This window comes from Oryza glaberrima, chromosome 6, assembly GCF_000147395.1.
Source record: "Oryza glaberrima chromosome 6, OglaRS2, whole genome shotgun sequence".
Lineage (NCBI taxonomy): Eukaryota > Viridiplantae > Streptophyta > Magnoliopsida > Poales > Poaceae > Oryza > Oryza glaberrima.
Genome location: NC_068331.1, coordinates 28,401,104 through 28,419,597, shown reverse-complemented (window position 1 = coordinate 28,419,597; position 18,494 = coordinate 28,401,104). Strand labels below are relative to the sequence as shown.

The window sequence follows — 18,494 nt, the reverse complement described above, 5'->3', positions numbered from 1 at the left end:
AATGAAAGGGCAAGGACAAACCACAAATCATTAGAGAGCGAGAGAGAGGGGGGGTACAGATGTACGGAGTACAATAGTGGAGTGATCACTTAAAATTTACAATTAGCTCTTGTACACGTGTTACAATTAGCTGATAATCCATCTCTTTTAAAAACACAGGCCTAAGAACAACATTAGCTACACAAACTTTTCAGAATTTCATTTATCAGGTGAGAACAATCACAAAAACATACAGGCCTAAGAACAGCATTAGCCACACAAACTTTTGAGACATTTCATTTATCAGGTGAGAACAATCACAGGGTTCATCATTCTTTTCTGAAGAAAAGAAAAGATGGTTACAGATACCACAGAGGGCTAATGGAAAGGGGGGCTAGAAAACGAATGTGGGAGGCAACTACATACATAAGATACCTATAGCAAGTAGCAACACGAACAAAGAACATCTGAACATGCAATGGAATTACTGTTGTTCCTACTATATCGAAGTCTAACAAGGGGGCTTGGTTCCAAGTCCCACTAGCTATTCATCACTGAAAGAATGAAATCACTCCAGGAAAAAAAAAGCCTATTGACTGATCTTGCACCCACGAACATAGGTGTGCTCGTAGTTGATGTACTTTGTCCAGTATGGTCGGTACTTCGACATTGCAATCTCCAGCCATGGCTTCATGTTCCCGTTGTAGTGGATGACGGCGGCGTTATCTATTTCTGAGCGCTCGATGGATGGGTTGTACCCTAAGCCAAGAACATGCCATGATTTGTCCAGGGGATGTGTTAACTTGTAGAATGTTAGGAGACCTGGCGGCAGTGTCCCAAGCTTCCAGAGCAGCCTGTTTTCATTCTGTAAAAAGAACAAAGTGTGAAGCACAGTAGTGGAATTTGTTTAGTACTGTATGCTACTGTTTGTGATATAGAATGTGCATCTCACGAAGTGCATATTATGCTTTTACTAGTTTTAGAAGCTAAGAGGGTGCATGAACTGTTGTTAGTGCAGAACTGCATATACTACATTTGCTAGTGAAAATAATAGGAATTGCAGAAACTGAAATATTGCATATTATAGCGAAAGAAATTTGCCATTGAAATTTCTACAGAAAAATGGAAACAGTAATATAAACCTTATTTCAACTTACCATGTTCTGCCATTTGTGATAAATGCCAGTAATGTCCTTCTTCTTCCATTCTTCCAAATCAAACATATTCATTCCATACGCCCAGCCACAAGCATTAGGATCGAAGTTCTGAGCAATATTTGGATTTGAAAAATTGAGGTACTTGTCAAAACGGTGAAAACTCTCCCCACATGTTTCCACAGCACCATTTACATTCCCATTTAGATCAACCTCCCAGAGTCCTGTCAAATCCTTCTGAACAACTATGTCATCATCCAGGAAAAGGATCTTATTCAACTTAGGATACACTTGTGGAAGGTAGAATCTTAAATGGTTGAGCATGGAAAGATATTTGGGGTTCCTATATTTCAGATTAGAAGAACCAGCAGAGAGAGTTTTTGGACGGTCTGCCTTAAAATAGTACTCTTTCATGGCCACAGATTCAAGCTGCTTCAGAACAGGGCAATATGAAGAGTTCAGCCATTTGAAGTCATCCACGTTTTCAACATGGATTGTCGCATCTCCAGGTGGATTCAACAAAAACCACATGTTCATTGCTCCAAAGTTCAGCTTGTCAGTAACAAGATGGAATACATGTTTCTCAGGCTCCTGCATGGTAGAAAAATGAGCAGTTTTTACCGAATACATGTTTCTCAGTCATTGCCAAGAAATTGCAATTCCAAATTGAACTCTAGATTGCACTTACCTTTGCGTTCATGATGGTTGAGTTCACCACAACTGAAGCTGCCAAAACATTGTCCGAAAAAAGGGCATAGTGATAAAGATCAGGATTTTCTAAGTTCTCACTCTTCGGAAACTTTCTTTTCTCTGGGGAGAGAAGGTAATAGTCTATCGTTAGCCGCATGGACAGGCAATGGATGCCATTTGGGATTGTCTTCGCCGCTAACTGGCTTAGGAAGGTGCTCTGCTTCTTTAAGCTCCTGACCTGCTCATCAGCTGACTGAAGCATCGCTCTTAACCGCTGAGTAATTGCCTTGCAATCATATAATTGATCTCTTGCTTTTGCTAGTAACTGGCCCATTACTTTGACTCTCTCAGAAGCACTTCAAATAAGTAAGAAAAATTAGTAGTGCAAAAAAAGGAAAAAAAAAAGACCTAAAGAAGAGTTTAAACAGAAATTACCTCTTGGGAAGTTCAGCATCAGCAGTAGCTTCCCCAAGGGAGCGCTGGCTTTCCTTAAGCCTGGAAAGTAGATCCTGATGAAGATCGAGCTTGTCCCTGGATTTGGCAAGCACAGAATATATTCTGGCCATGATCATTTGATCACGCATCAGACGAACCTTTGAATCTGCTTTTTCATTTTCATTCTCACGCCTCCATATGCTATATTTTCCAAGGACAGCCGAATCAACGGCTTTTGAACGTTCAATTCCAGCATTCTCAAGCTTAACTAGTGCTTCATCATCCTGCTGTACTGGTTCAATCTTCTTTATTCTGGTTCTCTCCCGCAATTTCTGTAGTAAGGAAATATAAAAAAATGCTTAAGAAACATAAGGTCTCATTTGGAAACAAGTAGTAATGCTAAAAGAAATGGCATAAAAAGGATGGACACTTCTGTTCGGAATTGTAATACAAGAAAAGCTAGAATATCCCTAGTTAATTTGCAAGGGCTTTAAGTAGAAGAAAGTTACCCTGTGAGTTACTTCTTCTGGTCTTACCAGCAGCTGAAGTCCATCTGCATTGAGAAATAAAGCACCCACATTGAATGGATTGATCTTAGTAGATGCAATCATATAGAATTATAGATCTGTCATTGTTCACTAATTATCACCTTCTTCAGTTAAGGAGAAATTCTGTAGTTTAATGTTGGCTTGACTACTCCAGTCCAGTACCTAGTATCACAAAATTGTGGCAGTAAGAAAACATGCTTCAATAACACCAATTAAAGATGTAGAAATGAAGGATAAGTCTTCAAACCTGTTTACTAGAATAAAGTGGGTCCACTTGGGCTGCACAAAGCAGGAACACTTATTAGAACGACTTGATGGGATATGCTCTAAAACCATCACGAGTGTCCAGAAGGTGATTGGATGGCTTAGGTATAATGAGGAAACATTTCATGAGAAAATTGTTCCTAACAAGCTAACACAAGCGTATAAATTGTGAACAGAAGGGGTAAAGTTTATTTATCAATCACTTCCAAGTCCAACCCCAAAGTAAGTTAAACTTTAAACAGAGAACTTAATAGAATGATGAAGGGACGTTATCTTCTTAACAGGTGAGAGCAATATTCAAAAACTGAGAGAATTGATTGCTTCCAAAACTAAATGGCAAAGCAATGCCGTACAGAAAAAATGTAATGATAAGGTAATGTGGTCAGGTCATACACGAATCCTATATGTTTGAGTAAACTGATTAACTTTAACTCTGAACACAAGAAAACGCGAGCATATATATAAACCCTGAACTTTGTCAGCATATGTCACTGGGATGCAACATGAAGACTATAAATTGCGTGGAGTATAACAAACACTTATGTCTAGGATAAAATTATATGCCTGAAATTCCAGCAAAATGTTCCTAGGCATTACGAAGATGACACCAGTAGTTATTTTCCCTATAAATATCATGTTCTCGTTGGAAACAGTGACGGCCTGACGGGTATGGACCCTAAAACTTGTCAGAGCATGCTGTTCTAGAAAAAGGTCTAGTAGACTCATATAATCAATTGGTAAGGCCAAATATTCAGTAGGTGCTTTCACTAAATTATCTAGGCAATGCCGGATGGCTGGGTAAAATGCAATCCACCTGGTGAAACAACAATTAGGCACCATTTGGATACCCAATTTATAAAGGCTTACTTATGACACAGCCATGTTGATGGACACAAATGGCTCTTCCCAGCCATTGTGCAAATGTCATCAACCGTCACTTCCAGAGCACAGTAACGTACATCTAAAATGTTGCGTGTGAAGTGTAAACTACTACAGCTAGTTCAATATGTACTGTATCACTTTATACACAAGATACCGAGTAAAAATACAATTAATACCAAGTGTTTCCCATGCATGACAGAGAGAATGGTAATCACATTATGTCTATCAACAGATATTGCATGACAAAAATTTTCTGCTCTCCAGTCTCCACTTAAATTTCAAGATATTGTCAATATACGGTCGCATTTGGCAGCTGTTAAAAATTAGAGTAGCTGAGCTGCGGACAGATCAACACATGCACATAAAACGCGAATTCACCCTAGCCTGACAATCGAAAGCCAAAAATTTCCACATTCCACAAGGAGCAAGACAAAAGTGCAGCAGCATCACTGTAGGTGTTAATCTGAGCATCTCATCTAGAGAAACAAGCGCTGGAAAGAAAGAAAAAAACGAAACTCCTCACCTCCGGTGACGGCGACAGGGAAGGCGGCGAGGGCGCAGAGCGCGACGAAAGCCATCGCGCGAGCCCCCGCCATTCCCGGCCCAATCTAGCTCAAAATCCACGAGACCAGCCACGCACTGGCCCCAAAACGAAAACAAAATCGTAAGTAAAAAAACACGCACGAGATTAAAACGAGATTGCCCACAACAATCGGCGGAAATCAAGCACGGCCAGGGCTGAAATCGACGGACCGGCGAGGGGAGGGCGCGGCGGCGGAGGTAGATCGGCGGCGGCGGCGGCGGCGGAGGGAGGAGGGGTCGCGCTCCGCGATCCGCTCCGGGATGTCGGTGAATCGCCTCCTCCTCCTCCTCCGGCTTTTGGAGTGGGGACTGCGAGTGTGCCTGCCAGCCAGGGGTGAACTGCATTCTGTTTCTGTGTGCGGGTTTCGTTCCATGGGCCATTGGGCCTAACCATGCTCCAGGCCTGCTTAAAAGCCCATTTACTCGGTACGTGACCGACAATTAGGCCCATTTCAATTGCAGGGGAATGGAATAAGTTCTCACTTTAGGTCGCTCACTCAATTTGTCGTCGACTTTCAAATTCAACCCTAAACCGCAATACCTAAATGACGCGTTACTCAACTTCCAAAAACAATACAAATAAGATCTCAAGATGGTTTGGATGGTTGTTTCAGCTGACGTGGCATCTATGTGACATTTGACGTGGCATTTAAACTTAAAAAAAACTATGGGACCCATGTGTCAGCGACGGTCTGGTTATTTTTTTTAAAAAAAAAATACAATGGACCCATGTCTCCCTGTCCAATCTCCTCCTCCTCCCCAACATGCCACCATATATGCAAAGCCCCAGTCAGCGTCGTCGTCGTCTGCCAGTTCTACCGTAACGAACCTCGTCTGTCGGTTCTACCTAAAACGAACCTCATTGTGGCCTCTCACCGGCAAGTGCCACACTCGCACGAACAGCCAACCTGCTCATGTTGACGCTCGACAGTGGTTGAGCGAGCATCGCCTTTGACATCACGAAATATAGCTCCCCCACCCGAAGCGACTTTGCCGTGGGCCAGCGCCAACAGGTGGTTTTCAAAGTAGAGCGCATCAGAGTTGCGCATGAAGAAGGACGCCGTGTCAGCGCCATCGCTGTCACTGAGCACAGCTACACGGGAGGAAACCGGGGTACACATTAAGGGCTTGTGTTAATTACTAACTTAATTTAACTTATCAGCGCCACACAAAAAAGATAGATCATTAGCACATACATAATTTAGTACTGATTATTATATTTTTTAAAATAAGTTTATTTAATTATTTAAAGAAACTTTTATAAAAAAAGTTTTTAAAATATACTATATTTAATAGTTTAAAAACATGCTAACGAACAATTAGAAAATTATAGTTTTAAAAAAACGAAGCCTTAAGCTTAGCTGAGGTGTCGACTTGAACTTTCTGTTACGAGTGCGTGTGATTAAATCTTTAGCAACTTGTTTGGAGCTAATCTATTAATCATTCCAAGCTGCCTGCTGCGATTGTCGGTTCGGTCATGTGGTTAGGTGTGTGAGTGTGGCTTAACTTAATTACCGTTGGAGTGGTTGCTTCATTTCTCCCATCAAACAAAAAATGGCTGGTTTAGTAATTTGACTGCTCGTGTTGCCGGTCAATTCGACGATAATTTGGTTATTTTAATCACACACAAAAAGGAAATTTGATTATTTTACTTGCTGCTAGAACGACGCATCGAGATCGCGTGGTGGAAAAGAAATTGAAAAAGGGGTGGTCACGTGCTAAGTGCTGTACTCTTTGGCTCGACGGCCGGATCGTGTGGTGGCGCGGCCATCGGACGGCTGAGATGAGAGATCCACTGGTACTTTTGCACTATGCTACCTATGATCTCTCCTATTTACAAACTAGAGGGCAGAAGCGTCGGTTAATACAAGGAGGGAAAGGAGGTAATTAATTAACGCGCTAATCCAACGAACCACTCCAAGTAAACGCGTGCCGTGTTACTTCCATGCGAAGTATTGAGAATCTATCCGAAAACGAATGTGTGCGTGTGCGTTGTTCGACGGTTACGAAGATATTGAACGCGACGAGTGCATGTCATATTCAGCTGTTATATCATGTCATATTATCTATTTTTAAGAGGGTATCATGTGTTGTGTCCATGTCCTATGTGGCTATGTGTATATACATATGTACTTATTTACCAATTCGAGCTATATGTCTCTATCTACATTTCATTATTGTTATATCTGCTTAATAAATATGCTTTTGACGTCGATAGAGTGGTTATGCGTTATGCAGGACTATGTAAGGACACTTTCAGAATGCGACAAAAGTTTTCAAATAAGTAGAAACCAAACGTCTCCCGTTAATTTTATCTATGTTCATTTAATGTTTCTGTTGGAAATAATTCATAAGTTGCCAGAAACCAGAGATTAAACTATTTCCATTATTAAGAAAAATAATTCCTAAGGTTAGTCTGGATCACTTTTTAAATTCGAACAAAGAAGTTGACTTTTCGTAAAGAAAATATTCCCACACTACTTTGTTTACATGTCAACGTTGCAAATTAACAGTTGAGATTCAACTGCCACAAATTTTATGTAAAAAAAAGGATTGTAAACAGCAACCCCATATCGTTTTAGAAATCTTTCGTCTAATTCAAAATTCAAATGCTCACTAGCACAAAGTACAATCACTAGTATGCTGTAAGACAAAGATTAAGGATGAAAAGAACACAATTCGTGCAACTACGGGGACCGAATCGGGAAAAAAAACAACGACATAATCTGCAGTTTATTTGTACCCACACCCACTGTCTCGTATTCTATTCCCCATTCCTTCTCTTTTTTTCTCGCTTTGTTTCTCCCGTCGTCTGATCCACCACCGCAACGCACGCACGCACGCGCGCCTCCTCCTCCCTCCGCGGCGGCGACCACCGCGCGCGACGCCATCGCCGCCACCTAGGGTTAGGGTTCCGGCGACCCCCACCCCCGGCGATCGCGCGAGGGATCCATCCGTCCTCTCCTCCATGTCCACCGACCAGCCTCACCTCCCGCCGCCCGCGCCCCCGCCCGGCGCCGCGGCGGCGGATCCCCCCGAGTCCACCCTCGCGCCGCCTCCGCCGCCGCCGCTCGAGCCACCCGAGGTGATGCACAAGACGAGGGCCGTCGACTTCCTCGGCCGCCGCACCCCAATCGTCTACCAGAACGACAACGGGCCGTGCCCTCTCCTCGCCATCTGTGAGAATCCCCCCACCTTCTAGATTCCCTTCGGGTTTCCATTCGCCCCCGCGCGCGCGGCGTTGTGATGTGTGGGGTTTTGTTTTGGTTGCTGCAGGTAACGTGATGCTGCTGAAGAATGTGATCAGCTTGAACCCGGACGCGGGCGAGGTGTCGCAGCAGAAGCTGCTCTCGCTCGTCGCCGAGCGCCTCATCGACTCCAACAGCAATGTGCAGGTTCGGTCGGTCCCCGTGGGGTTAGATTGTTTGTTGTGTTGCCTTGTGAATTGGTTGTGGGGTGTGATTCGCAGGGTAAGGACGAGGAGTACGTGCGCAACCGGGAGCAGAACATCTCGGATGCGATTGACCTTTTGCCGCGCCTCGCGACTGGCATTGATGTGAATGTGATGTTCAGGAAGTGAGTCCATGGTTCGGTTTGTCGGTTAGCGGTTTGTTGTTTATGGTGCTCTATATGTTCTGATATGATTCGGGGTGTGGGCGTTGCAGGATCGATGACTTTGAGTTCACCCGAGAACGTGCCATATTTGACCTTCTGGATATCCCGCTGTACCATGGGTGGATAGTAGATCCCCAGGTATGCATCTCCTTATGGCATGTTTGTTTGGTTTAGCCATGTTGAACTTCTGTATCTAGACAACTGGATCGGCGTGCGGGTTAGAGTTTACTGTACTTCTTTCGACATGGAATACAATAATTCTTGTGCTTGGAGATAACTTCATGTGTATACCATTCACAGTTTCTGTTATTTAGAACAGAGACCATGTGTTCATGCTTACCATCTGCAACAACACTCAATAAAAAAAAGGAAGTGTAATATGTATGCCAGTGTACTTGTCCCCCCCCCCCCCCCCCCCCCCCCCCGATATATACCTTATACGGGCAATGTTTACCATTGTTTTGAAAACTCGTTTGAAAGCTCTATCAAGTAGCTACGTGGTGATTCTATTTGATAACTGGTAGCACTCACAGCTATTGCTTGGTTTCGCAAATATGTATCACATTTAATTAAGCTAGTTTTCTACATTGTTTCCCAACTATGTACTAGTTAAGATCCTCCAATTTGCAATTCAGACAGTGCGGAACTTCCTCGTCACAAATATATGTTGTTTTCTATGTTGATGCGGTCTTCAAACTACAACTTCTGATCACTAATTTCTTTTATGAGTAAAAGCAAGACAATCACTCTACGTTGTTTTCCAACTTTTTACTAGTTAAGATGCTCCAACCTGCAATTCAGACAGTGTTGAACCTCCTCGTGTCACAAATATATGCTGTTTTCTATGTTGACATGGTCTTCAAACTACAACTTCTGATCAGTAGTTTCTTTTAGGAGTAAAAGCAAGACAGTCGGACTGGCTCTATGGTTGCGTTTTGATTTGAGTATTGTATGTGATGCTCCAACAAAAAGCGTATACTTGTGTCTAGACATGATAAGTTTCTGTAGCAACCAAAACTTAATATAGGATTTATTTATCTTGTGCAATACAATTTGTTAAGATAGCCAGAAGGATGCTCGAACAGCATAGTCAATACCTCCCTACATGCTGGATGCATAAGAGATTTTGCTTGCCTCTTACGTCTGCAATTCTCACCTGCATGCTAATTCTGATTGTTTCATATTTTTAGGATACTGACACTGCTACTTCCATTGGATCAAAGTCTTACAATGCTCTTGCATCTGGGCTTGCTGAATTTAAGTCGGGGGAATCAACAAAAGAGAATAGACATGTACAGGAGGAAGAAACTGTTGATTTTGCTGCTGCAACTACTGCAGCACTAGGGGTTCCTTCTCCTAGTGTTTCTCGAGGTATATCATTTGATGAAAATACACTCACTGACCCAGTTGAGTTGCACATAAGACGAGGCGATCGTGAGGAAGAAGAGGAACTAAGGAGAGTCCTTAGTCTATCAAAAGCTGAAAATGCTAATGCTGTTGATGGATCTGGTTCCTTTGACACTTCACAGTCTCATTCATCCTCAAATATGGAGGAGACAGCACACACTGAGAGCTTCCAATTAGAGGCAGTCGAGGCGATGGATTCAACAAATAAGGAGGAACATGGCAACAGCCATGTTTTGAGCGATGGCCCTATGTTACAGGACAGCACAAATGCTGCTCCTAATATTAATGAAGTTGGGATGGAGGAATCCCAACAGGTTTTGACGTCTAATGAACTAGAAGACGATGGGAAAAGGAATATCTTGCCAGAGCACTCTGATATAACCATTCAACCTTCAGAGTCTGTGCTTGACTGTTCCTCTCATGAGTCTTCTGCTCCCAACCAAGCTGCTCCTGCCCTTGGGCAAGTTGATAAAGAATCCTGTGAAGAACAAGCTCCCTTGCAAATTCTTGGTCAGGCTTCTGACACTGAGAAAATTCATGGTCAGGCTTCTGACACTGAGATTAGCTCTGAGCTAACAACTGCAGCTAGTCAAGATACCCCAAATCATGCTACTAAAGAGCTGGATGGGGAAGATGGCAATAGTCCTGAGCCTATCATCTTAAACCTTCAGGAAAGTGAGCCAATATATCAAGGAGAAGAGCACATACTTAGCACTGGAAATTTGGCATATGAAAATCAGGAGCCGGTTTATGAGGGAGAGGTGGTTCTCGCTGAACAAGCTGACAAGACTGAGAAAAGTAGTGAGGACATGCAAGATGGGCCTGCAGAACATCAATGTGAGAATTTTGTTTGTCCTGTCATCTATTATGTACTTGTATTTGTTTGAAGATCAAACACACATGAATATCCAGTGCATAATGTTTGATATTACATTTTCTTATTTGTTTGCAGGGGAACTAATAGATAATTTCCTTCAGAACACTGCTAGCCAGCTAACTGTCTATGGGTGCGTACTTACTATATAGGTTTAAACCTCGTGTATATTTCTTATTTATACTGTTAACTAATGCCTGGGCGAAATTTCTACATTACAGTTTATTTTGTCTACAAGAGGGTCTTAATGAAAGAGAGCTGTGCGTCTTCTTCCGTAATAATCATTTCAACACAATGTTCAAGGTATGATGATTAATTAAGTTATAGTCTCCAGTTTCTTTAATAAGCCACCCAAGTTAAGTTCTTAAGTTCTTTTTTGGTGCAGTACAATGGAAGCCTATATCTCTTAGCCACTGATCAGGGTTTTTTCAGCCAAAGTGATTTAGTATGGCAAAAGTTGGATGAGGTACACCACACCATTTCCAACAGTTTGGTTGCTCGAAATAAGGGTTCTTTTACTGATTTATTCTGTTCGCAATTGATATTCATCAGGTGAATGGAGATGGAGTTTTTCTGACCAGCAATTTCACACCATTTAAGGCTGAAAACCCGAGAAATGATTCTTGGAATGAACAGCAGGCTATGACAAGTACCGCTGTATGTGCAACATCGATAAGCTGGTGTTATCTCCATTGGTTTCTATAATGTACTGATTCAAATTGTATTCTGTCCACAGGACTATCTTGCTCAATTTGACAATACTACCCTGCAGCACTCGTCTGGAAAGTATGCCCTTCCTACCTATGTTTTTCTTTAAGTAGTGATGTATTGGTCAGTCAGAGAGTAGGTGTTACTGGAATCGCTGTTTTGACCTCTATGGTGTTGTGCGTCTCTTGAATGACATTTTGCTTGTCAACGCAAGTACATCTATTCAGCTATATTGATGCCACTTGAACCCACAAATGCTCCCCGTGCATGAGGTTAATTAAGTTCAGTCTTCACTTATCTCACAAGCACATTATAGTTAATGCACAATCAGTTTGGTATGACAATCCAGTCAACAAGTTTGCTTTACATCTTAACAAAATGTGCATGACACTGGAAGAGAATTGTGCAATGCACCTGCACACTAGTACCGTGGCTAAATTTCATTTAATACTATCGACACACTTTCTATTGTTGTTTCTTTTAGGTATTATTGCTTTTGTTTCTGCACGTGTGCCTAAGGTGAGTAAGGTCTAATATATGTGTGTTGGTGTTTCTTCTGTTCTGGCAGCTCTGATCTAGAGCTAGCTATAGCACTTCAACAACAGGAGTTTGAGCGGCAACAACCTCAACGACACCAGTCGTCAACACAGCAGCAGGAGCCGGTGCCCCAGCAGCAACAGCAGACACCCAATCAATCACATGGCACAGGTCGGCCAGGATTAGTTGTTGGTCCAACAACGGCAAGGGTATGTTTTTTTGCTTTGAAGGATTCTGCCAGTAGCAAATTTCTGTTAATTAGTACAAAAAAGAATCTCATTGTTGTGCACTGCATGTTAGGATTGTTATATTTGATTTAGATGATATCTGTCATAGCTTGTAGTGCGTTGGGGGGCTTGAGGCTTTTAGTTTATAAGGTTAAACTTGCTCTGGAGTCACCAGTTTGTCGTAAGGGGCTTGGGGCTTTTAGTTTATAAGGTTAAACTTGCTTTGGACTGGCATATGCAATTTGGTTTTAGGATTGCCGAATTATCCACAAATATGATTAGTCTTTTTGAAGCAGAACATATGTTCTCCGTATACTTTTATGCAAGGTTAAAAACTCATGAAACCTGCATCCTGCGGCTAAAATATCAGAAAATCACCTGTTTTGTCTCTAGTATACACCTGAACCCAACCAACAAGCTAATTTACTGCACAAACTGTCGTTATGATGTTATATCAAGAGGAAAATAGAGTTAATACTAACATGTTCTAAGGAGCAAGCAGATCATGGGGTTGAACTTTTCGTTTTCGTTCTTTTCCCCTTATTTTCATCTATTGCTTGATCCCTTGATCGTGTCAGAACCGAGGACACGTGGTTTTACTTGTTCCAATCCGTATTATACAACTAGTATACCCTGTTTGATGGATCTGAATATGGAGTGGTTTGATCTTTGTTCAGAGGCCACCTGCTCCACAGCCGACGACGCCGAAGAAAGAGAAGTGCATCGTGATGTAAAGATACAACATATCGGAGACGGGACAGGAGAAAGGAAAAGGGAGGGGGACAAGGAGCATCACATAGTATACTGTAAAGAATCTTCTTGTCTACTCTTCTTCTTTAGTGCCGCGGCATAGCAGCAGCCTGTTGTTTTTTTAGCCACTTTTCCCAATCTTGAGCGCTCTTCATTTTGCGTGTTTTTTCTTCCCTGGTGTAAATAACCTTCAAAGAAGTCATAAAACGTAAACAGATGCTGTCAAATGATAGCCCTCCAACGCGATGTGATTGGTTCATCGTATAGTACATCTCACCCTCCTCGTCATCACAATAATAATACAGTAGAAAGCCCGGCGGCTGTTATTTTCTCTTTTTCCTAGAGACTCATTCCGACTTGCTGACTACGCGTAGCGATGGTGATGGACTGATGGTCGAGCCTCGAAGTTCGACACATTTGGTTCCGTCTCAAAAAATAAAGAAAAAGAAAGAAATTAAAGACATATATTGATTGATATTGGGATGGACGATACGAAACAGATACTTCCATCCAGTTAGCCAAAAAAGAGTTTGTAATAATCCATCCAGTTAGCCAAACCAAACCAAACCAAAAAAAAAGAGTTTCTATGTGCACGCCCAGTTGGACCAATGTTGTACAGTATCATATCCACATTGCACAATCCAGCGTGCCATCACGCGACAGCTTTTCTATGGATATAAATATATATTTTTACGATATGAAACAAAATTGCGCACTATACCGGTTAGCCACTTTAGTCCAACACGCCTGAGAAAGCTACATGGACGGTGAAGCGGTTGGAAACCATCCCTCTAAAAACAAACGGAGGTCTGTCGTCTCCCACCGCGTTACAAACTCCCATCCACCATTTTAGCTCTCCCCTGCGATCAATCCAGTCGATCAAACTATCTCGATGTAGACTTCCCCGTTGATCCGGCCCGCGAAGAGCGCGATCATGAAGGGGAGCTTCGTAAGGGATGCCATCAGGTCATCCTTGCTGATTCCGTCGTCATCGTCGACGTCCAACGTCTTGAACAGCTTCATCATCTGTAATGTAAACGGTAGGCAATGACAGATGAGTCGAAACTGGGTGATGGCGTTGGAAGATAGGTGATTAGATATGTTGCATGAAGCAAACTGGCGACTTACCCCATTATCGGTCATCAGCTCAAGCATGCTTGACCGCAGGACATCGGCGAGCTGCTCCCTGCCGATGTGAGATGTTAGGGGATTCCTACACCTCTCAAACGCGGTTTCGCAGGCGTCCTGAAACGATGGCTGCTTCCTGAGGTGCGCACATCCAATCAAGAACTGCATACATCACGTCCTTGAATGTTAGTAAGCGCAAGGCATCAGTTATTATGTTGATTGTATTCAAGTTGATACCTGACGGAATGTGATGGATTCCTTGGCTTCAAAATCGAAGTACTGAAATATCTGAAAAACAGATGCACAAGTTCAGCGAAGGGTGTACTGTAACTCCAATTAAGGTTGGCAGTATTTACGCGAGGAGAATGCCAGTACCTTCTTGCAAAGAGGGGTGCAATTAAGGCCAAAATGAGCCCAAAAATCTTGCGCATTCACACGTCCGCTGCAAGGGTTAACCGGTTAAGTAATGTCATTTGTCATGATTCTGTGAAATCATGATAACAGCTTTTAGGAAATGGAGGACATCTTTTTAGACTTCACGACCAAATTATGTGCTCTGCCATAAAGCACATATTTGTCAGTGTGAGGATGAGAAAACTTACTCCTTGTCTGGGCTCATACACAAAAAGTCTTCCAAGAGTGCCATTGCTTCTGATGTGCTCACACCATATGTCTGAAAAAGAACAAAAAACATCAGGTACCATAATTGATGGAGCAGCAACTATAATGCCTCAAAAGCACCAATGAGCAAAAGAAAACCATGCATGGCAAAAGAAAAAAACACAGTAACACGGCTATGATTATGCTTTATCTATATAGTGGGTGGGACACCTCTAAATAGTTCGCATATAAATCATGCACAAACCAAGTCCTACTACAACATTTTCTTCAACAACAATACAATTTCAAGGTCTCATGTTATTTCTTCTATGTACTCCCTCCGTCCCTAAATATTTGACGCCGTTGACTATTGTAAACACGTTTGACCGTTTGTCTTATTCAAAAAATTTAAGTAATTATTAATTCTTTTCCTATCATTTGATTCATTGTTAAATATACTTTTATGTATACATATAGTTTTACATATTTCACAAAAGTTTTTGAATAAGACGAACGGTCAAACACGTTTAAAAAAGTCAACGGCGTCAAATATTTAGGGACGGAGGGAGTATATCTGTAGACCAGGTCCCATATTGATATGCATATGCCAACAGTGCGAATGTGGAAGACTTACTTCTTTTACCCAAGCCATCTCCACCATATAATTTGAGCAGTTCACCTGCAAATGTTAAACCCAGCCTATTAGAGATCAAATTCATAGATGATGGAAGACAGCCTAATGGCAGATTTGTTAATATATATCTATGCACTATGCAACGTTCCATTATATGGAATCCAGCAAACACAGTCAAAACAATGGACATGAATTCAGCGTGAAGATCACACTACGACATTGCCCTTTTTACCTTTCCATCTTCCACTGCTCGAGCCATGATCATTGAATCCCCATATGAATAAGAGGTTGGAATAACATTAAGTGCATGTGCCATAGCATAGCTAGTCTGCAAAATTCAATAGTTAAAATAAAGTACTTTGTCCATTACATTGGTATGGAACGCAAAAATATGCCAAATATGTAATTATTTTGAGTCAAGAAGGATTACGTTCTCTGCAAAATGAAGGGCATTCTCTTGCTTGATCTCAGGTGGGTAAACAACAGGGAGGTACTCTACCTGTAAAAAGTATGGTTCATGTAAGGACCTTATTGTGTAAGTAGTTATTACCAAAGACATGAAGATTTTACATTCTAGGCTGAATGGAATGAGAGTGTGCACCTCCATGAAATTGTGAAACTGGGTAAACATCTTGAACATGAGCTTTCCTAATGATATATTTCCCCTGGAGCAGAAAATGAACATAAATAAAGCATTGAGGCAACAAATAAGGATTTATTTCTGTACAGATAACTTACCATGATTGATCAAAGTGCACATGTGGATAGCGCACAATAACAGGTTGAACAGGGTAGCCAGGTATGAATGCACCATGTTGGAAAGAAATCAGAAATCTTCCATTTGTTGTCGTGCCTTCCGGGAATAACAAGACACGTGGGAAGCTATTGCAAGCCGCCTTTCTCTGAAATCACATCCTAGAGAGTATGTACCATATGAACAAGATAACAAAACAGAAAATCATGCTTTGCACTTTCTAGGATGAGTTGCATGGCATTGCTTCCTGAAATCAAATGTGGTGTATTTGCATATTGTAGATGAAAGAGGAAGCTACAGAAATGGTGGCTGCAAGCACAAGTTTGTCTTTGTTCTTTTCTGCCTATTATTCTTTCTACCCCAGAAGTCCACTGTGTGCAGTAATGATAATTTGACAGCCTAACAGCTATAGGCAACAGAAAGCAACAGGATAACTTGCATATCACCAATTAAAAGATGCCTGACACCATGAGACCATCACTTTATTAAGGAAAAAGCACATGTAATTTGATGCAGTTAATTAAAAATATGCAGAGCAACAGTGGGGTCAAGAGGAATCATTCTAACCTTTATTTCGTTTACAGCAGACTTCCTTGAAGCTGGCGAGAATCTGTCAACATATATAACCTATGCATTTGTTGTAAATTTGAAACTTGAAAGTAACTTGCAAAATAGTGTCAAAGAAAGTAACTGGGAAAAATGGGCTTTTAAAACATAATGGATATACCTGCATTGCTCGGATAATTGTTCCAACAAATGGTATGGAATCATGAGAGTCTGAAGAAACGATTGTCGGGAACAGCTCATAGAAGAAGTATATGGGTTCTATGTATGATACATGATTTGAGACAACTATAGGTGCAAGCTCTCTAGGCGCGGGTTTTCCTTTCCTCCTTATCCAATGGTATCTGACAGTAGAAAACAAGTGGTTAGCAAAGATCAGACAGTAAACAGTTGTATTGCAAGAAGAGAAAAATGACAAACAGTAGGCACTCAGTCAGGATACCGCAGCATAGACAAGGAGCAAAAGTGAGTTGTTTCAAAATTTCCCATTATAAATCCATATGTGAGATTAAAAACCAAAACTCCAGATCATGGCCCAAAGGAAAACTTTAGTATAAAACAAAATCCACATCCAAGTGGTCTTCGTCCCCTGAAGTTTGAACAAAACGTTCATTTCTGCAACTGCTTACAGAACACGACCACCAACACTGCGCAGTTCCCTTCTCAAGTTCTCATTTTACTGCATAGAAGAACTATTGGCAGAGATGATAAGCTATGTGTGTGCTTTCTCAGCATTGACCACTCAACATTCGCTCGCAGTTTTCACCATTCTTTTCACAACATTTGAAACTTCAAACGTCTCAAAATTTGTGTGCAGAGTGTCCAATTGAGCAATTCCCAGGTGAACAGCAATCCAATTTGAACTAAGTAGCAGCCACATTTTCGATCCAACCACACAACAGCCCACCTGATTAGTGCCTCAACTTAATTAATTATCAGCGCCAAAGGCCAACAATTTTCAGAATACTTTCAGGAAGGCTTTCTTACTCTTTCTCACTATCTTCCCAAACCACCTAGTAGACAAGGCATCATCATTCATCGCTAGTCCATCTCGTTTCGATCCACAATTGTAGTGAAGCTAACCAAAGGCGCCGTGCAGAGATCAGTCTCTAACCTCTTCTGAACCACCGTGGTACCCTCCCCTCGTTGTCGGTCTCTTCCCAGCCGCAATTAGTGCAGAGAACGAAACAAACAACATATCTCACACACGGACCCTTCACTTCACCTTCCATACGCTACGTTGCGCCCACCTAACAAATGATTGCAGCAAAGCCACGCCCACACACACGTGCCCCAAAAATCACCAAACCCCAAAATTCCGCGAAACCAATCGCGCCACCGAATCAATCCATCCACAGATTTCGAGTGCTTCGTCTCACCACCCGAATCTAATCACCTCAATTTCATTCTATAAACTTAACAGCGGCTAATCCATCATCCGATGCAGATCGGATTAAAGTTTTTTTGTTCTAATTTCTGATCTGTCATCGATCCAGACTCGATTCTGAGTGCGCGTTTGGTGAGAGGGATGCTAATCCGAGCGACGAACAGCGGAAACTAGAACTCACCCGAAGGAGAAGAGGATGCAGCGCGCGGAGATCCGCGTGATCCACATGAGGCGGCGGCGCCACGCCGGCATGGGCCCGGCGCCCTCCTGCGCCGCCCGCTCCCGCACGTCGACCCACCCGCGGAGCGCCACCCACGTGGCGGCGTACCCCACCGCGATGGAGAGCCCGAACAGCACCAGCCTCGCCGCCGCCACCGGCGCGCACACGAGCGCCCTCACGAGCTCGTACGCCCCGCACCACCCCGGCGTCCCGTTGCGGAACGGGTCGGCCGGGGACACCCCCCGCGGCGACCACCACGCCGGCCGATCCTCCGATAGGAACGCGAACGGGTCCCCCCCTCCTCCGCCATCGCCGCCGCACACCGTTGGCGACTCCTCGTCGTCGTTGTCGTGGTTATGGTGCCCCGCGTGGCCGTTGGTGGTGGGCGTGGGCGAGATGGAGTCGGAGAGGAGCGGCGTGGAGAGGGAGGCGGGGCTAGGGTTTCGAGAAGCCATGGGTGGCGGAGGCGAGGCGAGGCGAGAGGAGGCGGAGGCGGGAGGCCAGCAATGGAGGAGAGGGAGTAATGGCTTTTATGAAAGCGAAAGCTTATAGCAA

At 42.9% G+C, this 18,494-nt stretch overlaps 3 protein-coding genes across 3 annotated transcripts; 1 reads left to right on the top strand and 2 right to left on the bottom strand.

Moving 5' to 3' along the window:
- Positions 1–249: 249 nt before the first annotated feature.
- On the bottom strand, positions 250–4,854 carry LOC127777268 (polygalacturonate 4-alpha-galacturonosyltransferase-like). Its single transcript, XM_052303842.1, has 9 exons — positions 4,706–4,854; positions 4,476–4,591; positions 3,054–3,085; positions 2,908–2,968; positions 2,768–2,811; positions 2,259–2,590; positions 1,822–2,179; positions 1,137–1,724; positions 250–844 (listed from the first exon to the last, which is right to left on the bottom strand). Exons 2-9 carry the CDS (start codon positions 4,546–4,548, stop codon positions 569–571), a joined length of 1,764 nt encoding a protein of 587 aa, XP_052159802.1. The 5' UTR covers positions 4,549–4,591; positions 4,706–4,854; the 3' UTR covers positions 250–568.
- Positions 4,855–7,299: 2,445 nt separating this feature from the next.
- Positions 7,300–12,916, top strand: LOC127775827 (uncharacterized). Its single transcript, XM_052302133.1, has 12 exons — positions 7,300–7,713; positions 7,811–7,929; positions 8,004–8,110; positions 8,200–8,287; positions 9,340–10,393; positions 10,509–10,563; positions 10,652–10,733; positions 10,816–10,896; positions 10,983–11,087; positions 11,167–11,216; positions 11,707–11,884; positions 12,580–12,916. Exons 1-12 carry the CDS (start codon positions 7,503–7,505, stop codon positions 12,634–12,636), a joined length of 2,187 nt encoding a protein of 728 aa, XP_052158093.1. The 5' UTR covers positions 7,300–7,502; the 3' UTR covers positions 12,637–12,916.
- A 182-nt stretch (positions 12,917–13,098) lies between these two features.
- LOC127775828 (lysophospholipid acyltransferase LPEAT2) lies at positions 13,099–18,494 on the bottom strand. The gene is made up of 13 exons (XM_052302134.1): positions 17,901–18,494; positions 16,496–16,676; positions 16,336–16,395; positions 15,753–15,916; positions 15,616–15,679; positions 15,445–15,513; positions 15,247–15,342; positions 15,015–15,059; positions 14,383–14,453; positions 14,156–14,222; positions 14,018–14,068; positions 13,781–13,942; positions 13,099–13,678 (listed from the first exon to the last, which is right to left on the bottom strand). Exons 1-13 carry the CDS (start codon positions 18,392–18,394, stop codon positions 13,532–13,534), a joined length of 1,671 nt encoding a protein of 556 aa, XP_052158094.1. The 5' UTR covers positions 18,395–18,494; the 3' UTR covers positions 13,099–13,531.

Excerpts from the sequence above, each read along its gene's own strand:
- LOC127775828 (XM_052302134.1), bottom strand. The coding sequence starts at position 18,394 with ATGGCTTCTCGAAACCCTAGCCCCGCCTCCCTCTCCACGCCGCTCCTC. Across the intron at positions 15,343-15,444 it reads CCCTTCATTTTGCAGAGAAC|ACTAGCTATGCTATGGCACA; the intron begins GTAATCCTTCTT and ends TGAATTTTGCAG. Across the intron at positions 13,679-13,780 it reads AGCTGATGACCGATAATGGG|ATGATGAAGCTGTTCAAGAC; the intron begins GTAAGTCGCCAG and ends TTTACATTACAG.
- LOC127775827 (XM_052302133.1), top strand. The coding sequence starts at position 7,503 with ATGTCCACCGACCAGCCTCACCTCCCGCCGCCCGCGCCCCCGCCCGGC. Across the intron at positions 10,394-10,508 it reads TGGGCCTGCAGAACATCAAT|GGGAACTAATAGATAATTTC; the intron begins GTGAGAATTTTG and ends ATTTGTTTGCAG. Across the intron at positions 10,897-10,982 it reads TATGGCAAAAGTTGGATGAG|GTGAATGGAGATGGAGTTTT; the intron begins GTACACCACACC and ends GATATTCATCAG.
- LOC127777268 (XM_052303842.1), bottom strand. The coding sequence starts at position 4,548 with ATGGCGGGGGCTCGCGCGATGGCTTTCGTCGCGCTCTGCGCCCTCGCC. Across the intron at positions 2,812-2,907 it reads TTTCTCCTTAACTGAAGAAG|ATGGACTTCAGCTGCTGGTA; the intron begins GTGATAATTAGT and ends TTCTCAATGCAG. Across the intron at positions 845-1,136 it reads ATCACAAATGGCAGAACATG|AATGAAAACAGGCTGCTCTG; the intron begins GTAAGTTGAAAT and ends TTCTTTTTACAG.